The sequence below is a fragment of the Xenopus laevis genome, chromosome 8L, assembly GCF_017654675.1.
Source record: "Xenopus laevis strain J_2021 chromosome 8L, Xenopus_laevis_v10.1, whole genome shotgun sequence".
In the NCBI taxonomy this organism is placed as follows: domain Eukaryota; kingdom Metazoa; phylum Chordata; class Amphibia; order Anura; family Pipidae; genus Xenopus; species Xenopus laevis.
In genome coordinates, this window is record NC_054385.1 from 66864962 (window position 1) to 66882660 (window position 17699).

General features: G+C 39.4%; 1 protein-coding gene across 2 annotated transcripts; it reads right to left on the reverse strand.

The window, feature by feature from the left end:
* Positions 1-212: 212 nt before the first annotated feature.
* flot1.L (flotillin 1 L homeolog) lies at positions 213-10974 on the reverse strand. Of its 2 annotated transcripts, none has more exons than XM_041571940.1 (13): positions 10804-10974; positions 8516-8561; positions 7868-7943; positions 7703-7793; positions 7391-7534; positions 6683-6802; positions 6487-6582; positions 6225-6377; positions 5797-5978; positions 5547-5592; positions 4503-4640; positions 1318-1482; positions 213-538 (listed from the first exon to the last, which is right to left on the reverse strand). In XM_041571940.1, exons 2-13 carry the CDS (start codon positions 8559-8561, stop codon positions 506-508), a joined length of 1290 nt encoding a protein of 429 aa, XP_041427874.1. In that variant the 5' UTR covers positions 10804-10974; the 3' UTR covers positions 213-505.
* Between the last annotated feature and the right edge of the window lie 6725 nt (positions 10975-17699).

Genomic DNA, 17699 nt, shown 5'->3' on the forward strand with positions numbered 1-17699 from the left:
TGTTCAACACATGGCTCTCTAGTTGGGGTTAGCTGCAAAGCTTCTGCCTGTGGCTGCACATCATTTCTCTAAATACACAGTATTCTGTTACCTATATATCAGTGATTTCTTTAATATCAGGTATACAGCCAGATCTATGCAATGACTTTTGTTGAAAATCAAAGTACAATGAACTCCTTGGTGTATTGGAAAGCAATAACGGCATAGTCAAGTTTTGAAAGGATCAAAGGGATTTTACTTTTAGCACTTTCATGCTACACACATGCAGGTTATAGGGAGATATTTTGGTTCAAGGCTTATGAGGTAAATTGACCCAACGTAAGAATGTATAAGGTATAGAACAGAAATTTTAAAATGTACATATGAATATATAAAACAAATAATTACATTGTATGGCATGGAAATAAAAACTCAGAACAATTTAAAATAGAACTGCCAAGATTTGGAAAACAAAAAATTGAAAGACAGAGGCACAGAGGAACTGCATAATTTTCTTATTCAAATACTACGACATCCGTCCTGGTTTTTTATTCCCAGTCTAAAAAACAGGAAAAAAAAAAAACTCATTAGTATGGTTTGCACAGTTAATATGGAGACTACAATTACCATTTACTCACTTATAAATAGTACCATATAAAAGTATAATACATAGTACAAATGCATATGATGTACTAAACATAGACAAACCTCTTGAACGTTACTCACACTCTACACTGCTATACTACATAATCAGCCAAATCTGTAGCCATTGGGGCAGATGCTTTTCATTTCTATATGGTTTCACATGGGAGTATTTTGTGTTTATGCTAACATTTCCTTCTACATTAGGGTGTGCATGGAAGCCTGTATTTGTTTCTTCTGTATTTTTCAGCAGGATCAGGGACTGAATCCTAGTTCCTGGATGAACTGAATCTGAACCTTTCAAAACATGTGACTTTACACCACATGACAATGTAATGTGACCATTTTTTTTTGTTGCCTGCTACCAATCCCCTCCCCCCCCCCCAGGATTTTGCCAATTTATAAATACAAATTACGGTTTGGTTCAGTTTGGGATTCAGCCGACAACCAACAAGTTGCAGGAACCTGTATCATAAGGTATTTATGTGATAGTAGCACATCCATACATTTCAGAAAATATATGTGAAATTATGCATGCAATACATATTGCTGGACAGCCAATTATAAAATATTGGTGTCTTGTGCTTGCAGGCTTGAGGCCTATTTTATATACCCACAATGTTATGCTATGCAAATTGCAAATCACATTTATTTTAATCAAAAGTCCCAGCAAGGATAAAATGGCCAAGAACATACCTGATTGATATTAATGCCAGTCAGTTTCTCCACTGTCTCAGGAAGTCGACTGAGGATGTCCAGCATTTCACCAGTAATCTTGGCTGCTCCAACCTCACTTCCACCACTGGAGACCATCTTAATTTTCCTCACCCGTGTCATTGGCTTGCTTATCGCTTCAGCAACCTGAAATTTAATATCAAAGGTAATCACAAAACAAAGTCAGAGCTTGAGAAATGGTGTGCATGCAGTTTGCACTATTTTCCCTTGAAAAATACTATGGACAGAGAACAGATGCAAACTATCTCATTCTCTATTTGAAGCACAGTTGTGGAAACATCAATGTTTTTTTGCTGTGTTTATCAGTGTAACAGCTTCATTGCAAATATTGCACCAGATCTAGTTACCAGAGCAAGAAATCAGATGATACCAGTCACCGGTTGAAAGTAAATCTGAATAGTTGCTATGGCTGATTAGATGTGGTTCATACTTTGCAAATCTGTAGTTTAGATTGCATACGAATGCCAGACTGAGCTACAATTTATTTTGCGATTTAGGCAATATACTCCTTATACCTCCTATGCGTTCAACAAAACACACCAGAGGGCTCGTTTATGAAGCAAGTCCATAAACTGATTTTTTTACCCACAATTCCAGTTCAAACGTATGCATCAGCCTGAATTTATCACAACTTGCACTCAATGCACTGACATTAGTGCAGATTAGTTCTGACGTTTCAGAAATCACCTGCAAGTTGTGCAAGTTTTCATGGTATGGATAGCATCTTGCACAACACCATTAGTATCCCATTTGATTGACACAAGTCAGTTATGTATATGTACACAAACCAGTACAAAAACCAAATAGAACATTGCAAAATAAAAAGGGCAGAGGTTAAGAGACAGTAAACAGGTATAATTTTAGTGAGGGCAGAGAATAGTGCATACCGGAAAGCAGCATTTTAAGTAACTACCAATAATGGATGCCACAGATTTGTGAATTTAGTGGAGATGTACCTATGCATAAATATTAGCTATATCAATTACAGGAATGTTACTACAGGTAATCCAGAATGCTATGGCATGGGCTAAGGGATCTTTCAATAATTCGGATCTCCATACCTTAAGTCTACTTGAAAACAATTTAGTTATTAAATAACAAAAAAAAAAAAACTTAAATAAAAACAATAGGATTGTTTTGTCTCCAATAAGGAATAATTGTACCTTAGTTGAGCTCAACAATTCATTTAAAAAAAAAAAATGGGTTATTTGAATACGATGAGGGATGGCCTTCCTGTAATTCGGAGATTTCTGTATAACTGATCCCATACCTATAGTGCCATAAAAAATGGATGTAAATGATAACTAGATCTGACATAGCTATACAAAAAGCACTTTCATGTTGCCATCATGCACTACCGCCACCTTATAAAAAAAACATGATTTCCTGCATGTTGCTGACTTTGTATGCCTGACCTACATTTGCTTGTAACAGAAACATCAATTATTTCACTCCCACAGTACTCTGGTAATAATACCATTTAATATAAACATTTTGTAAAATCTTTATTTTATATATTTTTTTAATTTTTATAGAAACCAAGTAATTTTACTGAAAATAATTCAGATTTCATAAAATATTGAAAAAAAACAAACAAAAAAACAAGGTTTTCTTTGCTGCTCTTAAAGGAACAGTTCAGTTTAAAAAAAAAAACCAAAAACAAAAAAAGGTGAATAAAAAAAAAAAAAAAGTTTCCAATACAGTTAGTTATTCAAAAATGTAGAGTTTGGTGACACCTTTTATTGGCTAAAACTTTATGAGCAACAGTTGAAAGCTGTGTGCTCCAAAGCTTGCAATTGTTACTCATTCAGTTAGCCAACAAAAGGTTTCACCAAACTTTACATTTTCTGCATTTTTACATTTTTTTTTTTTTTTTGCATTTTTCTGGATGTCTATCATAATCGCCAGAAAACTACTTCCTGCTTTACATCTCTCTGTTAAGGTGGCCATACACGGGCCGATAAAAGCTGCCGAAAGACCGTGTCGGCAGCTTATTGGCCCGTGTATGGGGCCCCACGACGGGCTTCACCGATCGAGATCTGGCCAAAAGTCGGCCAGATCTCGATCGGACGGGACAGAAAATCCCGTCGGATCGCGGCCGCATCTATTCGTTGATGCGGTCCCGCGATCCGACCGCCCGTTTGGGCATCGTTAGGATCCGATCGTTGGGCCCACGATCGGATCAGCCGATATTGCCCACCTCAAGGTGGGCATATCGGAGGGAGATCCGCTCGTTTGGCGACATCGCCAAACGAGCGGATTTCTCCATGTATGGGCACCTTTAGTCAGCAACTTGAAGGGGGGCCACATGGGATAAAACTGTTCAGTTTGTTTGCTTCTATTAATTTAGATATTAAAGGAACAGAAACTTCAAAACATTAAATTGTTTTAAAGTAATAAAAATATAATGCAGTGTTGCCCTGCACTATTAAAGTGCTGTTTTATGCTTCAGAAACACTACTATTGTTTATATAAATAAGCTGCTGTGTTCAATGGGGCAGCCATTCAAAAGAGAAAAGGCTCGTTACACAGCAGATAGGCTCTGAAGAACATGTTATCTGTTATCCAGTAATTTAACCTGTGCCAAATAGCCTTTTTTCAATTTCCGCCAAGCGTGGCAAGGATAATGCAGTGGTTCACAGAGTTGGGAAAGTGTATTATAAATTGACTTTAACCTGCTAAAGAACTCTGTTCATCGGATAATGAGATCAACATCAACAATGATATTCTGTGTACCCTGGGACCACTTCCCCACAGCTTTAGGCTCACACTGTAATTCAACATCCCACTCAACTAGTTTCATTTAGAAGTGAAGGATACAGAGACCTGAAGACTCTCTGCATTCTATGGCTGGTGGCACAAATTCTCTGGAAAGTAGGGTGACCAAGATTTAGGCCCTTACATGTTCATCTCTTAGTGTGCCATGCAAACCAATGCCATATTATTATACAAAATATAAAAAAAATCTCACAGTAACACACTGTTACTGTAACATACTGCAGTTGTGCTAGTTCTAGACCGCCTCTGCAGTTCCTTTTATCAATAACAAGACAGACAGAAGTAGTTTTGGGCTACATTTACATAGGATCAAAAAGCAATACAGTACTATACAGGACAATAACCTTAAGAAAAAAAGCTTGGAATACCTCAGGCAGCTTCTCCAGCAACATATCCACTATGGCTGCATCCTGATATTCTTGGAAAGCTTCAGCCTTCTTTGCCATTTGCTCTGCATCAGCCCGAGCTTTGACTTCAATAGCATAGGCACGGGCCTCTCCTTTCACCTACATAAAGAAATAACAAGGAAATAAGATGATACAAGCAATGTAAAAAAAAAGAAAACTGATCACCTTCAAACACATTTTCAGTTCAGTTGGCTTCAGATTGTTCTCCAAATTTTTCCAATAACTATCTTATAAATTCAGTGTCAGACTGGCCCATCAGGATACAAGGAAAACTCCCTGTGGGCCCAGGTGTCAGAGGGCCCTTGAGCTGCTAAAAATTTGGCCTATTTCATGGCTATTTCCTATTTCTTTAAGAACAAAGAGGTTAAATATATGGAATAATAGATTATAGTATGTAAAGAATAGAGACTAGGAGAATAGAGGTTGAGTGAGGAGAAGAATAATAATAGTACTGAGAGTGGGCCCCTGGTCTATGGTTCTTTGGTGGACCCCTGGTCTAAGGTTTTAGGGTGGGCCCCTGGTGTCCCAGTCTGACACTATAAATTGAAATGTAAAGCTTCAATTTTCACCTTCTAAAGCAGCTCTGGGAGGGGGGTTCGCCGACTCTTTAACTGTTTAAATTGATACATTTCGTTGAGACATTTGCTATCTTTGTCCCTGCTGAGCAGAATTCCCTGGCAGCTGTTAGAATTGATACAATAGTAGCAAATACTCCCGAGATGCTGCTGAGAAATGTATCAACTAAATGTTGCAAAATTGTAACAGTTCAGAATCTGCTACTGGATCACTGAGTTGCCAGACTGACACACCTGAAATAGGAAATTTAAAACTTTAAACTTCAATTTTGTAAATACGATTAAAAATAAAGATGGAAAGCAACTGAAAAGAGTCTTTATTGCTGGGGAACAATCTAAAAACAATTAAACTGAAAAAAGTGTTTGGAATGTGAACAACCTCTTTAAAGGCTTCTGAAATTCATTTTTAAATTGCCAGTTACTTATTTACCCGGATTGCTTCAGCTTCTGCCTCTGCCTCAGTGACGAGTTTCATTCTGAAGAAAGGAGGGGCAGGGGAAAAGAGATATGAAGACACTTGGTTTTAAGTACTGTAGAGTACACACAGTGAAAGGAGCATTGTTAGGGTAAGTGTTACATTTAAATATAAACCATGAATACATTCTTAAATTTATAAATTTAAAAAAAAAAAAAGAACATTCTTAATTTATATTTTCCATCAACTGCTCTCAAAACTATACCTCTCAGCCTCGGCCAACTTCTCCAGACGGTAACGCTCTGCATCTGCTGGTTTCTTTACTTTGGCTTCTAGCTCCTTCTCCCTACGGTTGATTTCTTGATCCTGAAGCAGAATCTGTTGTGCCCTCTCCACAACTTGCACCTGGACCTTCTGCTCCTCAATCTTTTGTTTGGTCTTTGCCACCTGATATATGGCAAAATGGCATGTCACTAACCTGTGTTGTGAAATTCTGGCAGGGACATAGACACAAAACTGTCCTCTTTCTTTTTATGGAGCGAGAGAAACAGCCTTAAGTAATATCCTACAGCTAAGAAAAGTGAAAAGTATGTTTAGCACAAGCCCTGTTGAAAAAAGGGGGTATACTGGAACACATACAGTGAAGGATAAAATGATATAAATCCTATCTTCGCTATGAAATGTGACACCTACCTGTAGTTGAAAAGCCAAATCACTTTCTGCTTTCCTGCTATTGACTTCAGCGTCATATGCTGCTTTTTTCAGCTCAAAGTCTCTCTGAGCTTTTGCCATTTCTATTTCGTTCACATACTGGGAAGAAACCTTCTCCTGCATTGCCTGAGCTTCCTGCAAAACACAATATCCTATTACTACAGGACAGTCGCCAACCAATGCAACTATTTCAAGTAATTTTCTTCAGTCTCAGGGTCGCAAACATTTACTACTTAATCTTTACCTTGATGCCAGCATCTCTCTTAGCCCGAGCCTCTCCAATTCTAGCATCCTTCTGCACCTGAGCTGTCCGTGCCTTTCCCAGAGAGTGTAGATAATCCTGATGGGATCAGAAGCCAAGCATAGTTGTCTTTATTATTCACAAGCTTTGTTGAGCACCATGCCCACAAGAAACCCATATTTATATACTATTCCTTTACCTGGTCATCATGTATATCTTTAAGTGTGTAACTAACCACACTGATCCCCATGTTCACAAGGTCAGATGAGGCCACTTTAAAAACTTGTTCTGAAAATTTCTGTCTGTCTTTGTAGATTTCCTATAAACATAACAGGAAATTGGTAATATCAATATCACAATTAAATACTTTGTAGATGAGAATAAAAAAAGAGGAGGATCTAAATGTGACTCTACTTTGCAATTGCTTGCTCATTGGCGTGAGCAATTGCAGATGCCTTGATTATATGTAAGGGGGTCTTAGAGCAAAAAGTTTAAAATCCACTGTAATAGAGGAATGTGAAATTATGAAGTTGCACATTCCCACACAAAGTTGAAAAATTGCAATGACACCACCCATTTTTCATGTTTTTTGCTCCTATCTTGGAGCAAATAGAAAATAACCACCACTAATATGTAAATCTGTAAATTCTCAATGATCACACTTTAACAATATATTGCCGCTTCCCTCACCAAATACCCCATACATTTTTAAACATAGATTATGTGACCAACACATTTTACCTTTTCATTGAGGAACAATCCCTGTGTTTCTTTAAAGACACAAATGTAAAAGCATGGACTGTCTCAAAATCCTATTCTTTTTTGATTTAAATGCTGGCAAAACCATGAACCAGTTACTTACACCAATCATAATATCAATTCACAATCCTGCATCCCTCAATCTTACCTCAACAGTCATGTGAGCCATGATGGCACGCTGGTGGCCCTCCAAGGTTTCAAGAGAAATCTGTGTCACTTCATTCTCAGTCTTACCAAGAAACATCTGGCATGCAGCTGCAAGCATTTCCTTATTTTGCCCCTGAATCTTCACCTGTAGTTGCCACGAAGAAGAAATTAATGGGATAAACTGAGCAAAGTAGCAAGAAAGTGTCACAAAGCAGGAAGAAAATATTTGGGATGGAGTGCAGATGTAGAAGAAACCAAAGCTTTGCTGAAAGTGTCAGAATTGATTTTATTATAAACAGTACCTGTCACTTACCTGAGCAATACCAGTCACAGAAATGGGCACTCCATGACGTGTGTAAACCTTCTCACTCTTAACATTTAGTGTCAGTGTGTTCAGGGAGATCCTAGAAGGTTAAAAAGATATTGTTTGCCGGTCTAGATATCTTTACACACAAATATAGAGAAAAATATATCTCACCTCTGTATCTGCTGTACACATGGAAGGACAAATACACGGCCACCAGCAACCATTACAGGAGGACTCCGGCAGAAACCTAAAGAGGTATACAGGTGAAAGAAGGAATGACATGTATCTCTAATCCTTAAATATGGGTAAACTGAAATAAGTGATAAACTTGGAATGTGTCACTAGCATAGGCACCATGGACCTCATTTACGAAAGTTCCTAATACACCAGACTGTCTTACTGGCATAACTGAGAGTTGATGCATGAATAAAGAGTGGAATGACACACTAGGGAGCCAAGTGGCTCCAGAATGAGAGAGCGCGAGAGTCAAGGTGACAAAGGTGCAAGAATCAGCTCGAAAAAGCCACCAAAAGAGCAACTGAAACCAAGCAGTCATTACATGGCCTTTCATCCCTGATTAACTGAAGCTTTTCTAAATTAAAAGTTTAAATGGGCAAACCCATGCAGAAATATTGCACAGTGTATCCAATAAAGTAATGACAAGAGGTGATAAAATGTTTCAGTACTTAAAGCTGATGTTTATTGCTTGATATACCAAAAAGAATTTGGGACTGTGTTCAAAGAGCAGGAGCAACAACAATGTGAAGCGTGCCAAACAAGTCTCCCGCACATCACTATATATAGTGTATGGAACTGTACCTGATACCACCATAGCTTCATTAGGGCCACATGTATAAAAGACCATCTGTGAAAAAAATAGCAAAATATAAATAGAAAGCACAAAGACAGATTGTAGATATGTGCACTGTTATCTGAATGCACTGGAAACAAGAAACATTGAAGGAATAAAAAATAGCCAGGATCTAGAGTGCATCTCTAGACCAATAGAATCTAATACCACAGAAGTAGGATTAGTAAATACACGCACAGACTGAGAAACAGTTACTAGAGAAAATTCTGACAACGGCATCTGCTGAAGAATGTTCAGTGGAAGAGTCCAAAAAACAGCCCTTTAATCTGGGGATCAAATATAGATCTTCTGATGAAGTGACTTAGCAGTCACGAAACACGTTAAACTACATATTCCCCTGCCCACTATTTGTATTTTAAATACTTCAATAAAGCTGTATTTGGTTTTAAAAACTTGGTTCCACCGAGGATGATGTTCCGGAAGTCCCTATGGTCACGCACTGTGTTGCATTGAATGTTTGCCGTTGCCAGAGCGAAGAATTTGGACTAACCGGTCGGCGGATAAACTCGCCTCTCTCGTCTCGGTCATAGCGTTATCTTCTCTCTTAGATCATATAGTGATATACACTATACACTGTGGAAAAGGTTATCCAAAACAGTTTTCATCCACGTCCAACAGCAACCATCTGACAGAATATAATTCTCACAGCTAGGCTGGATTGCAGCCAGTCCTGTTGAACTTAAACCTCACTATATTTGAACCTTAACATAAGAGCAATGTAGCCACCACAATCATTTCACAAAAACGTTGTGCCATGATCAAGGAAAATTCCAAACGAGATACAAAAAAAGTTGTTTTTTTGCAGGCGGATCTGCCCCCTGCCCCAGCTCCGTTGTTGATCTGCGCAGCTTCTGCTTGCGTGCAGGCACACACTGAAGATCGGCCTTAAAACACAAAAGCAGGCATTTTCAAGGCGACCTCTGCTCCGTCGTGTGTGCTTGGAAGCTGTACTTTTTGCAGGTCAAAAGAGCTGGGGCACAGAATGAATCCACTTCTCTCAGCCTGCAAAAAAACATGGAGGGTTGGCTCTGCTGCTGAGACTTTGAGATTCACTAAACCAGAGAGACATTTTACAAAAAAGCAGCGATTCAGAAATGAACCCTGTTGTTAGTGAAGATGGATGATCTACCAGCCGTCATCTACTTGTCCTCAGTGACAGATATCCTAGTATTGGATTGCAGTCAATGGAGTAGGTGTGCAGAACCACATCCTATAGTTCTGTGAATACATTATTAAAACATTATGGCGGTCGTCTGCAGAGGAAGCTTTTATAAGGAAAGTGTTAAATCCTGGCAATTTCTCACATAAATGAGTTGTGGACATTTTAGGATTTTCATGTGTGTCATTTACCAATTTCCTTTAATTCTTTGGGTAATGAACCATGGGTGTGGTGGTAGGCTTTTAAAGTAACCAGATAAAATCAACAAGTAAGGGCAGGGAAAACCCGATGTGTCTGTGACTGCAACCCATCGTAATGGAAATGATAACTCAAGAAAGTATATACCTTTTAAGCTTTTTACTCGCTCAATCAGAACAGCCAACGCCTATTCGAGTTTTACTGCATAACCCTTTCCCCCCTTCTTGCACATCATAAAAACTCAACCTTTCTCTTACTATCCATTTGACGTGACAGCAATCAGCGGAGCTTCCTTTCATAAAATGATCCCTGTGACCATTAAAAGCAATGCAGTTCTGCAAATCTATCATTTCCCCTGCAACTGCTAATAGGATGGCTCTGTAGCTCTGCATTCAATTGATGGATGTACAATAAAGCCTTGTGGGCAGGAAAAGGAACTGACACAAAGGGTCCATTTGATTTTCCACATCTTATAAAATGTAAGTGACTATAGATGATGGATTAAAGCAAACATGGAGGTATAAAACTATAATGTAGTACAATTGGCCACTAATGGGATGGATTATGGACCATGCAACGTATTTATTTAATGCATGCGTTAATTAGCATATTCCAGAGAAGCAAAGCCACAAGCAGGTCTGCTCCTAGCACATGTTAACAGCCTGTATTAGCTCTCTAAATAAAGAAACATAACAAGCCACTAAATGTATATTTAGCAAACACACACCCAATATCTGCAGCAATAAAACGGACCCAGCACGTATGACTCGCCAGGAAGCACAATTAACTTAACACGACGCACTGATTGATACACACGTTTCAGTATGAGCGAACAGCAAACTACACTTGTACCCCAAACAGATAAAATAGTCACTCAACTAAGCGCACCTTGACTGTTATTTGCAAGCTCCTCTCGGCTGCTCCGTCACACTATCAGTATGTCGCAATTTTAGCTTTACTTCCTAATGTTTTCACCCTCCCTTTTACTTGTGTTTTCTTTTCTCCCCTCTCGACTCCACCCTGTTCCTTTCCGGACTCCCCCTCCTTACTAACCACAGAGTCAATCCCCCCTCCTCTTTACTAAACATAGAGCCAATCCCCCCCACGCACCTCAGCAAGGCAGCGCCACCTGTTGTATGGGCGGGTTAATGGTCATAGGATTGCTGGTCAAGACGATACCATTGTGCGCGCCACAAACGAGCACGAGAATGAAATGTCTGCTAAATCTTTCTTATTTTAACCAATCAGGGGCGCACAAGGTGTTACTCCTGGGCAATGCTTCTCTGGATTTAATCCTCTGAAATTTCTTCAATTTACAATGAGCTCAAGAACACATTTTTGTTTAGAGAAATGTAATCATGTCTAGGCTGATGAATTTCCACTTTTGTATCTCATTATCTATGTAATCTCCTACGTGCTAATTTCATATAGTGGTTACTTCTTTATGGTGTAAATCAGGAGTGCCCATACCTTTACTAATACGAGGTCTACTTTTAGTGATATTGTCCCATTATGATCTACAGCATTCTGTTCCATGGAAAATATTACTTCAATATTATATTGATTTATAAATGTATATAGCTATAATACACAAAAGCCATGAATATCTTGTAAATTATATCCTTATAAACGGTGAGTAGTGATGTCATCAGTTATAAACGGTGAGTAGTGATGTAATTTCTGTCACATGACTCACTAAAATTTGTGTATTATAATTAATAAAGTACCCCCAGTTGTAAAATATGAGGATATTAGAAGTTACCTCGGAGTTCCATGACCTGTATAAAAACACTCGGCCTTCGGCCTCGTGTTTTTATATGGTCATGAAACTCCTCGGTAACTTATAATATCCTTATATTTTACAAGAGGGGGTACTTTATTCATTATATATTTAACAAACACCCAGGGCCTTGGTGGCCCTGGGCAAAGAGTCAACTAGCGGGCCCCCATACCCCTGGCACGCGCAGCGCACCAGAAACTTTTTGAAACCGGTCCCGCCTCCCCGTGTTTCCTCCCTGCATCTTCCTCCCTGTGTGCGTCCCCTCCCTCCATCTTCCTTCCTCCCTGTGTCCCCTATTTCCGTCTTCCTCCCTGCGTGTGTGGCCTCCCTCCCTGTGTGCGCCCACTCCCTTCATCTTCCTCCGTCCCTGTGTCCCCTCCTTCCATCTCCCTCCCTGTGTGCGTCCCCTCCCTGCGTCTCCCCACCCCCTCTATTTTTCAGTGCAGTGGGCCCTGGGCAGACGCTCCTTAACTTGCATTGTTAAAGCGGCCCTGCAAACACCTATCTCTTATGTGACATTAACATCAATATATGAATGAAAAGAATAAAATAGGAGGTTCATTTAGACAAGCTGTTTGTTGACAGTGTCTTGAGATCTACTGTTCACCAGCTAAAGGTCTACTGGTAGATCCCTATATACCTTTTGGCCACCCCTGGTATAAATTCTCCAGAGTAGTGGTCCCCAGTGGCTCAAGAGCAACATGTTCCTCATCAAGCCCTTGGATGTTGGAAGGATTGGACTGACCCACTCCCCCCTCTTGCCTGAAACTCAGCGCTCCCTGGACTCCCCTCTGCTTCGATCGATAGGAGAAAAGCAAGTATGCTCTGGCGGGGCTAGGGTTACCACCTGGCTGGTAAAAATCTTGCTTTATGCCAATGTTATTTATAGGAAGAAACCATAAAAATATAGGAAGGAAGCTATTTTATTCCAGAAAAGGTGGCAACCCTGGGCAGGGGGGAGGCTGGCAGAGGGGGTTGCAATTCATTGTGGCTGACGCAGGGGTAGGGTGGCCTGGCCAGTCAAAATGATGGGTGATCCCAAAGTTATTAAAAGGGAAAAAGGATAAATATATAGGAAGGCCGGTATTTTTCCCCCAGAAAAGGTGGCAACCCTACGCAGGGGGCCCATAGAGTTGGTGGAGCAGGGGTCGGAGCTGGGGGAGTTGTGTGCGTGTCCCTGTTGCGGTGGGTCATGAGATCCCTCCAATCCAACACTGGATGCTGCTCCTAGTTGCAACAATAAGCAGGTGCTTATTTTTTAATTCATTGCTTAAAGGCAAGTTTTGGTTGCATAAAAACCAGGTGTACGGAAAAATAGAGCCTCCTGTAGGCTGCCAGTCTACATAGGGGCTACCATATACCACTTTTTTTTCAGAAACTTCTTGTGCTGATTTTGCTCCCCAAATCTGTTTACATTTGAATGCGACTCATGTGTAAAAAAGGTTAGGGATCCCTACGCTAGAGAATTTTTCCCACTATAATTATAAGGGAAAAAAGTGCTGGTGAATTTTTTTAGATGCCTTATGCCAGCAAAATTTTAATATGTGCATTACAGTGTACTTAAATATCCAACGTTTTGTGAAAATATACCTGACTGTGGCAGGTTGAGTATCAGCCTCTACACTTGCATTATTTTTTAGTTCTTGGCTTGAAGTGATGTTTTAGCTATAGCATTAAAACCAGGTGTACTGTACTGTAGGCTGCCAGACCACATAGGGGCTACCCAATAGCCAATCTCTGCTCTAGAGAATTCTTCCCACTATAATTATATGGGGGAAAAGTGCTTGTGAATTTTTGTAGATGAGTTCCTTTAAATTCTGCGGCTAGAATTATCCTGACTTTAAAGGTCCTTCATTACTCTACACCTCAATATCTCTTCTCTTGTGTCTCCATACATTCCTGGTGGACTCCTCTGCCTGTCAGAGCCACCACCTGCTTGCACCACCCACAACTGTTTACAATATGAAACTTTTCTGGCTTGCTTATTCTTACATTTGGAATGCCATCCCTGAATTCCTCTGGAGAGAATCAAGTCAGACATAATCTCACAGCCTACCTCTTGGAGCTCTTGTATAACATTTGAATCTATCTTGGTATTATAATGCAGAGACAACACTATATCCACCTATTTGTGTCTCTAAGCTACCCACCCACTTAGTCTGTAAGTTCTACAGGGCAGGGACTTCCATTCTATTGTCTCTTTAACACTTAGCACTTAATATTGAATGTAACTGTATTTATTTAAAATTATACAAACATACATACATACTAATGTGTAAGAGTGTTGAGAGGGGAAAACAGTTGTTAATAAGGCTTCTTGCCTACTTGTAGGTTTAGTGTCTCCTTTCCATCTAAATTGCTTGGGTGAATGCCAAACAGGAGTTGGAAACCTGAAATAAGATGGTCCCCACCCATATTCTTGTGGTGAGGAGACTTTCATGTGTATATGAATACAATCCATGGGGGAAATATTTTATATTTCTTTACCTGTAAAGTATTTTCCATCTTTAAGGAAAAGAATTTAGTAAGCCACAGTCTGCGGTTTAACATCTTGTTGAATACTTTTGAAAATGTTTTTATTCATTATTTTTTATGATTGTTGTTCAGTAAACAAGCACAGAAGAGAAACAGCGAAGATAATTGTCTTACATCAGTTAAAAACTGACTTGGAATTGGGCCTTGAAAGCATGTAATGGTGCTCTGTTTGGAGCTCCTGGAAGGGTTTAAGTTGCCCCCCATCCACTAGGTAGGTAGGTATTTTATAATAGGCCCGAATCAAGGAGCCGATGGAAATGTTGGAGTGTTGGGTTTCCTGAGAGGGGTATCTGGGGACCAGGTATCTGGGCATGGGTACAGACATTTGAGGTACATGTCACAGATCCTCTTGACAGGGGTCATTGAGGCGGTATACCAGAAGACAGAATGCTCACCCTTGTATAGGTGGTTGAGTAGTGCCTCCAATGAGGTGGCACAGACAGCCTCTACTATAAGGGCTTGGCTATTTATGTCTGGTGCCAGCCACCAATATGAGTATTCCAACAGTGAGGCATTATTGTTCAGTAGAAAATTTGGCAATGCCAGGCCTCCTTTAGAGGTCAGACATTGTAGAGCAGCTAGACTGAGTTTTGGGTGCCTGGTTCGTCCACAGGAATGCGTTAGTTATTTTATCTATTTGCTTGAACCCTCTCTGTGGTATATGTATAATGCGGCATTGTGGAACTTATAAAGGAACTTGGGGAGGAAAATCAATTAAACTAAGTTGGCTTTCCCACCCAAGGAAAAATGCCCCAAGAGGCAAAGTCAGGAGTGCCTTTCAGTAGGAATACACCAAGTTCATGTCCTGGGGCAGACACATGCTCAGTAGAATGAAATAGCCAGATTTTTTTTGTTTTAGTTCAGATTTTCACTCTACTGTGCATACACAGCTTGGAGAAGAAAGAAGAAGCAAGAAGAGGATCGCTCCGTGGTGCTTGCCAGAAGAACCCCAGACTGGTGCAATTTTCTGCTGATAGGAGCACTGGTCTAGGATTTCAGGTAAATAAATACAATCATTTGGGGTGCCTAACTTTTGGTACCCCAAGCACAAAAATACTTATGCTGTAAAGCAGTGTTTGTTTTATAAGTCAGTTCTCCTCTCCTCTTTTAATCAGCTTCAGTCAGCATGCTGGCAACACTGTTTTAGGAGTCAGAGCCAGGAGTAGAGCAAATGTAAATAGTAATACATATATACTGCAATTACATTTACTAATAACTTTTTAAATCATTAAAGTTTGTAATTATTGTTTATTGGAGAGTTGATTAGAATTAGATTTTATTTTATTATGCAAAAAGTTGTTTTGAGGGGGAAATGTCATGCTTTTCTTTCGTTATCACCTCTATTGATCATGTGTCAATAAATCATCATTGTGCAGCATTGTAATATAAAACATACTATGGTAAAAGCATTGGAAATTAAAACACTGCTATTAACCCCCAGTCTGGGCACTGATGCATTTTTAAATTATAGTAGTGGATACCAAGTGCCTGTTCTTCCCATTCAATTGAAGGGGTAGTGTTTGGGACAAGCAGGACTGATTTAAAGTGATAGTTCACCTTTAAGTTAACTTTTAATATGTTATAGAATGGCCAGGTCTTTGCAACTTTTTGACCAGTCTTCATTTTTTAATGTTTTTTTTTTTTTAATATTTTTATGGTTCTATATTAGTTGCCTTTTTCTTAAGCCTCTTTCCAGATTTCAAATAGGGTTCAGAGACCCAGATTGCCAAAAGACTTTTGCTCTGTAACGTTACAATTTATTGTTACTTTTACCATGTCCTTATTACATATCCTTTACATGTCCTTTCTATGCAGACCCTCTCCTATTCATATCCCAATCTCTCATTCAAAGCACTGCCTGGTTGCTATGGTTAATTGGACCATAGTAACTAGCTGTAGTAAATAGCTGTTGAAATTCCAAACCAGAGAGCTGATGAACAAAAAGTGAAATCATTCAGAAAGCACACATAGTAAAACTGGAGAAGAATTGCAGATTGTATCCTACTCCTTTAAGGTATCCTTTAAGGAGTAAATGCCACTTTATTAAAATAGAGGCAATCAAATTACCACGAGTGCAGTAGCCCTAAGAGCACAAAGGACCACTGAAGCAGACTTGTTTATGTTTAAGGTAATGTCTCATGGTTTGTTTTGAAGGTTTCATGGCAATTTTTTTTCCTTCCAAAAATTCAGTATTAAAAAATGAAAATTGGCCTTAATTGTCTTTTATGGCAATCAGTTATGTTAGTACAAGCATGCCTCACGTGGCAGAACACGCACTGTATTTTAAGAATTTGCAAGAGAAGAGGGATTTCGAAAGCCAAGGGAATTGTGGTCCAGTGATAGAGATTGAATATGGCATATAACTAACGGTAAAGTAAAATGCTTCCAATGCTGTATTTTGCAACAGAAAACAAGTTAAAACAAATGGTACCCAGGCCTGGATTTGTGGAAATGGCAGCATGCCTCCTGAGGCACATCTGCACCGTGGATTGAACAGACAGAAGATCTCAACAGCCACTTGACTGCCCTGCCCTCCCAGTTCTCTCTATTTTCAATCACTATTGCTATTGATGCACTTCAGGTATGGGAAATAGGGCAGGTGATGAGCAAGCACCCAAATGGTAAAATCAGTGTCAGACTGGACCACCGAGATACCAGGAAAACTCCCGATGGGCCCAGGTGTCAGTGGGCCTCTTGCTTCTTACCATCTGGCCTGTTTCATGGTCATTCCCTATTTCTTTATGGCAACAAAGAGGCTTAATAATTAAAGAATATAGTAGTTAGAGAAAAGAGACTAGTAGAATAAAAAGGTTGAGTGTAGAGAGGAGGTATAATAGTTTGGAAAGTAGGCCCTAAGGTTTTCTAGTGGGCCCCTCGCATCCCAGTCCGACACTGGGTAAAATGAACAATAAAGAGTTAACAAATGGTTACACATTTTTGTTGGGAGGATATTGACAGATTTATATGTAATAGATGAGGCTTGCATTCCACTGACTGTTTTTCAGGTTCTGCATTTTACCTGCAGGGCAAAGAACCATAAAAATGCAGATGAGCAGGAACTATATTCAGGCTTATTAAGTGTAGTAACATGTGAGCTGTACATCATCCCTTTGTACTTAGGTCTTAGTCTCTACTGCATATTTTTCTTTTTGAAAAATATTATACATGTACTTATTATTGTTTTTATAATTAGCAATAATAATTAGCCTTGTTTCTTAAACTTATGCCCACGCATGTTGCTGGACTACAACTCCCAGAAACCTTTAATTAAATATTAAGGTAAGAGCATGTTAGATGTTGTTGTGCAGCAACAAGTGGGGATCCACGGTTAAGACATAGTGCCTTATATTAATAATACAGATTTTAATAGCCTAAAGGAAAAACATTATGCATTATCTGATATTGTTTATGTTCTGTCCATCCATCCTTTTATAGAACATTATGATGACTCAAATTAATT

Bases quoted from the DNA above. Each gene is read 5' to 3' on its own strand.
- flot1.L (XM_041571940.1), bottom strand. From the start codon at position 8,561: ATGGTCTTTTATACATGTGGCCCTAATGAAGCTATGGTGGTATCAG. The intron at 5,979-6,224 runs GTAGGTGTCACA...GCCATATATCAG, and splicing joins ATTTGGCTTTTCAACTACAG to GTGGCAAAGACCAAACAAAA. The intron at 1,483-4,502 runs GTATTCCAAGCT...ATTAAATTTCAG, and splicing joins TGCTGGAGAAGCTGCCTGAG to GTTGCTGAAGCGATAAGCAA.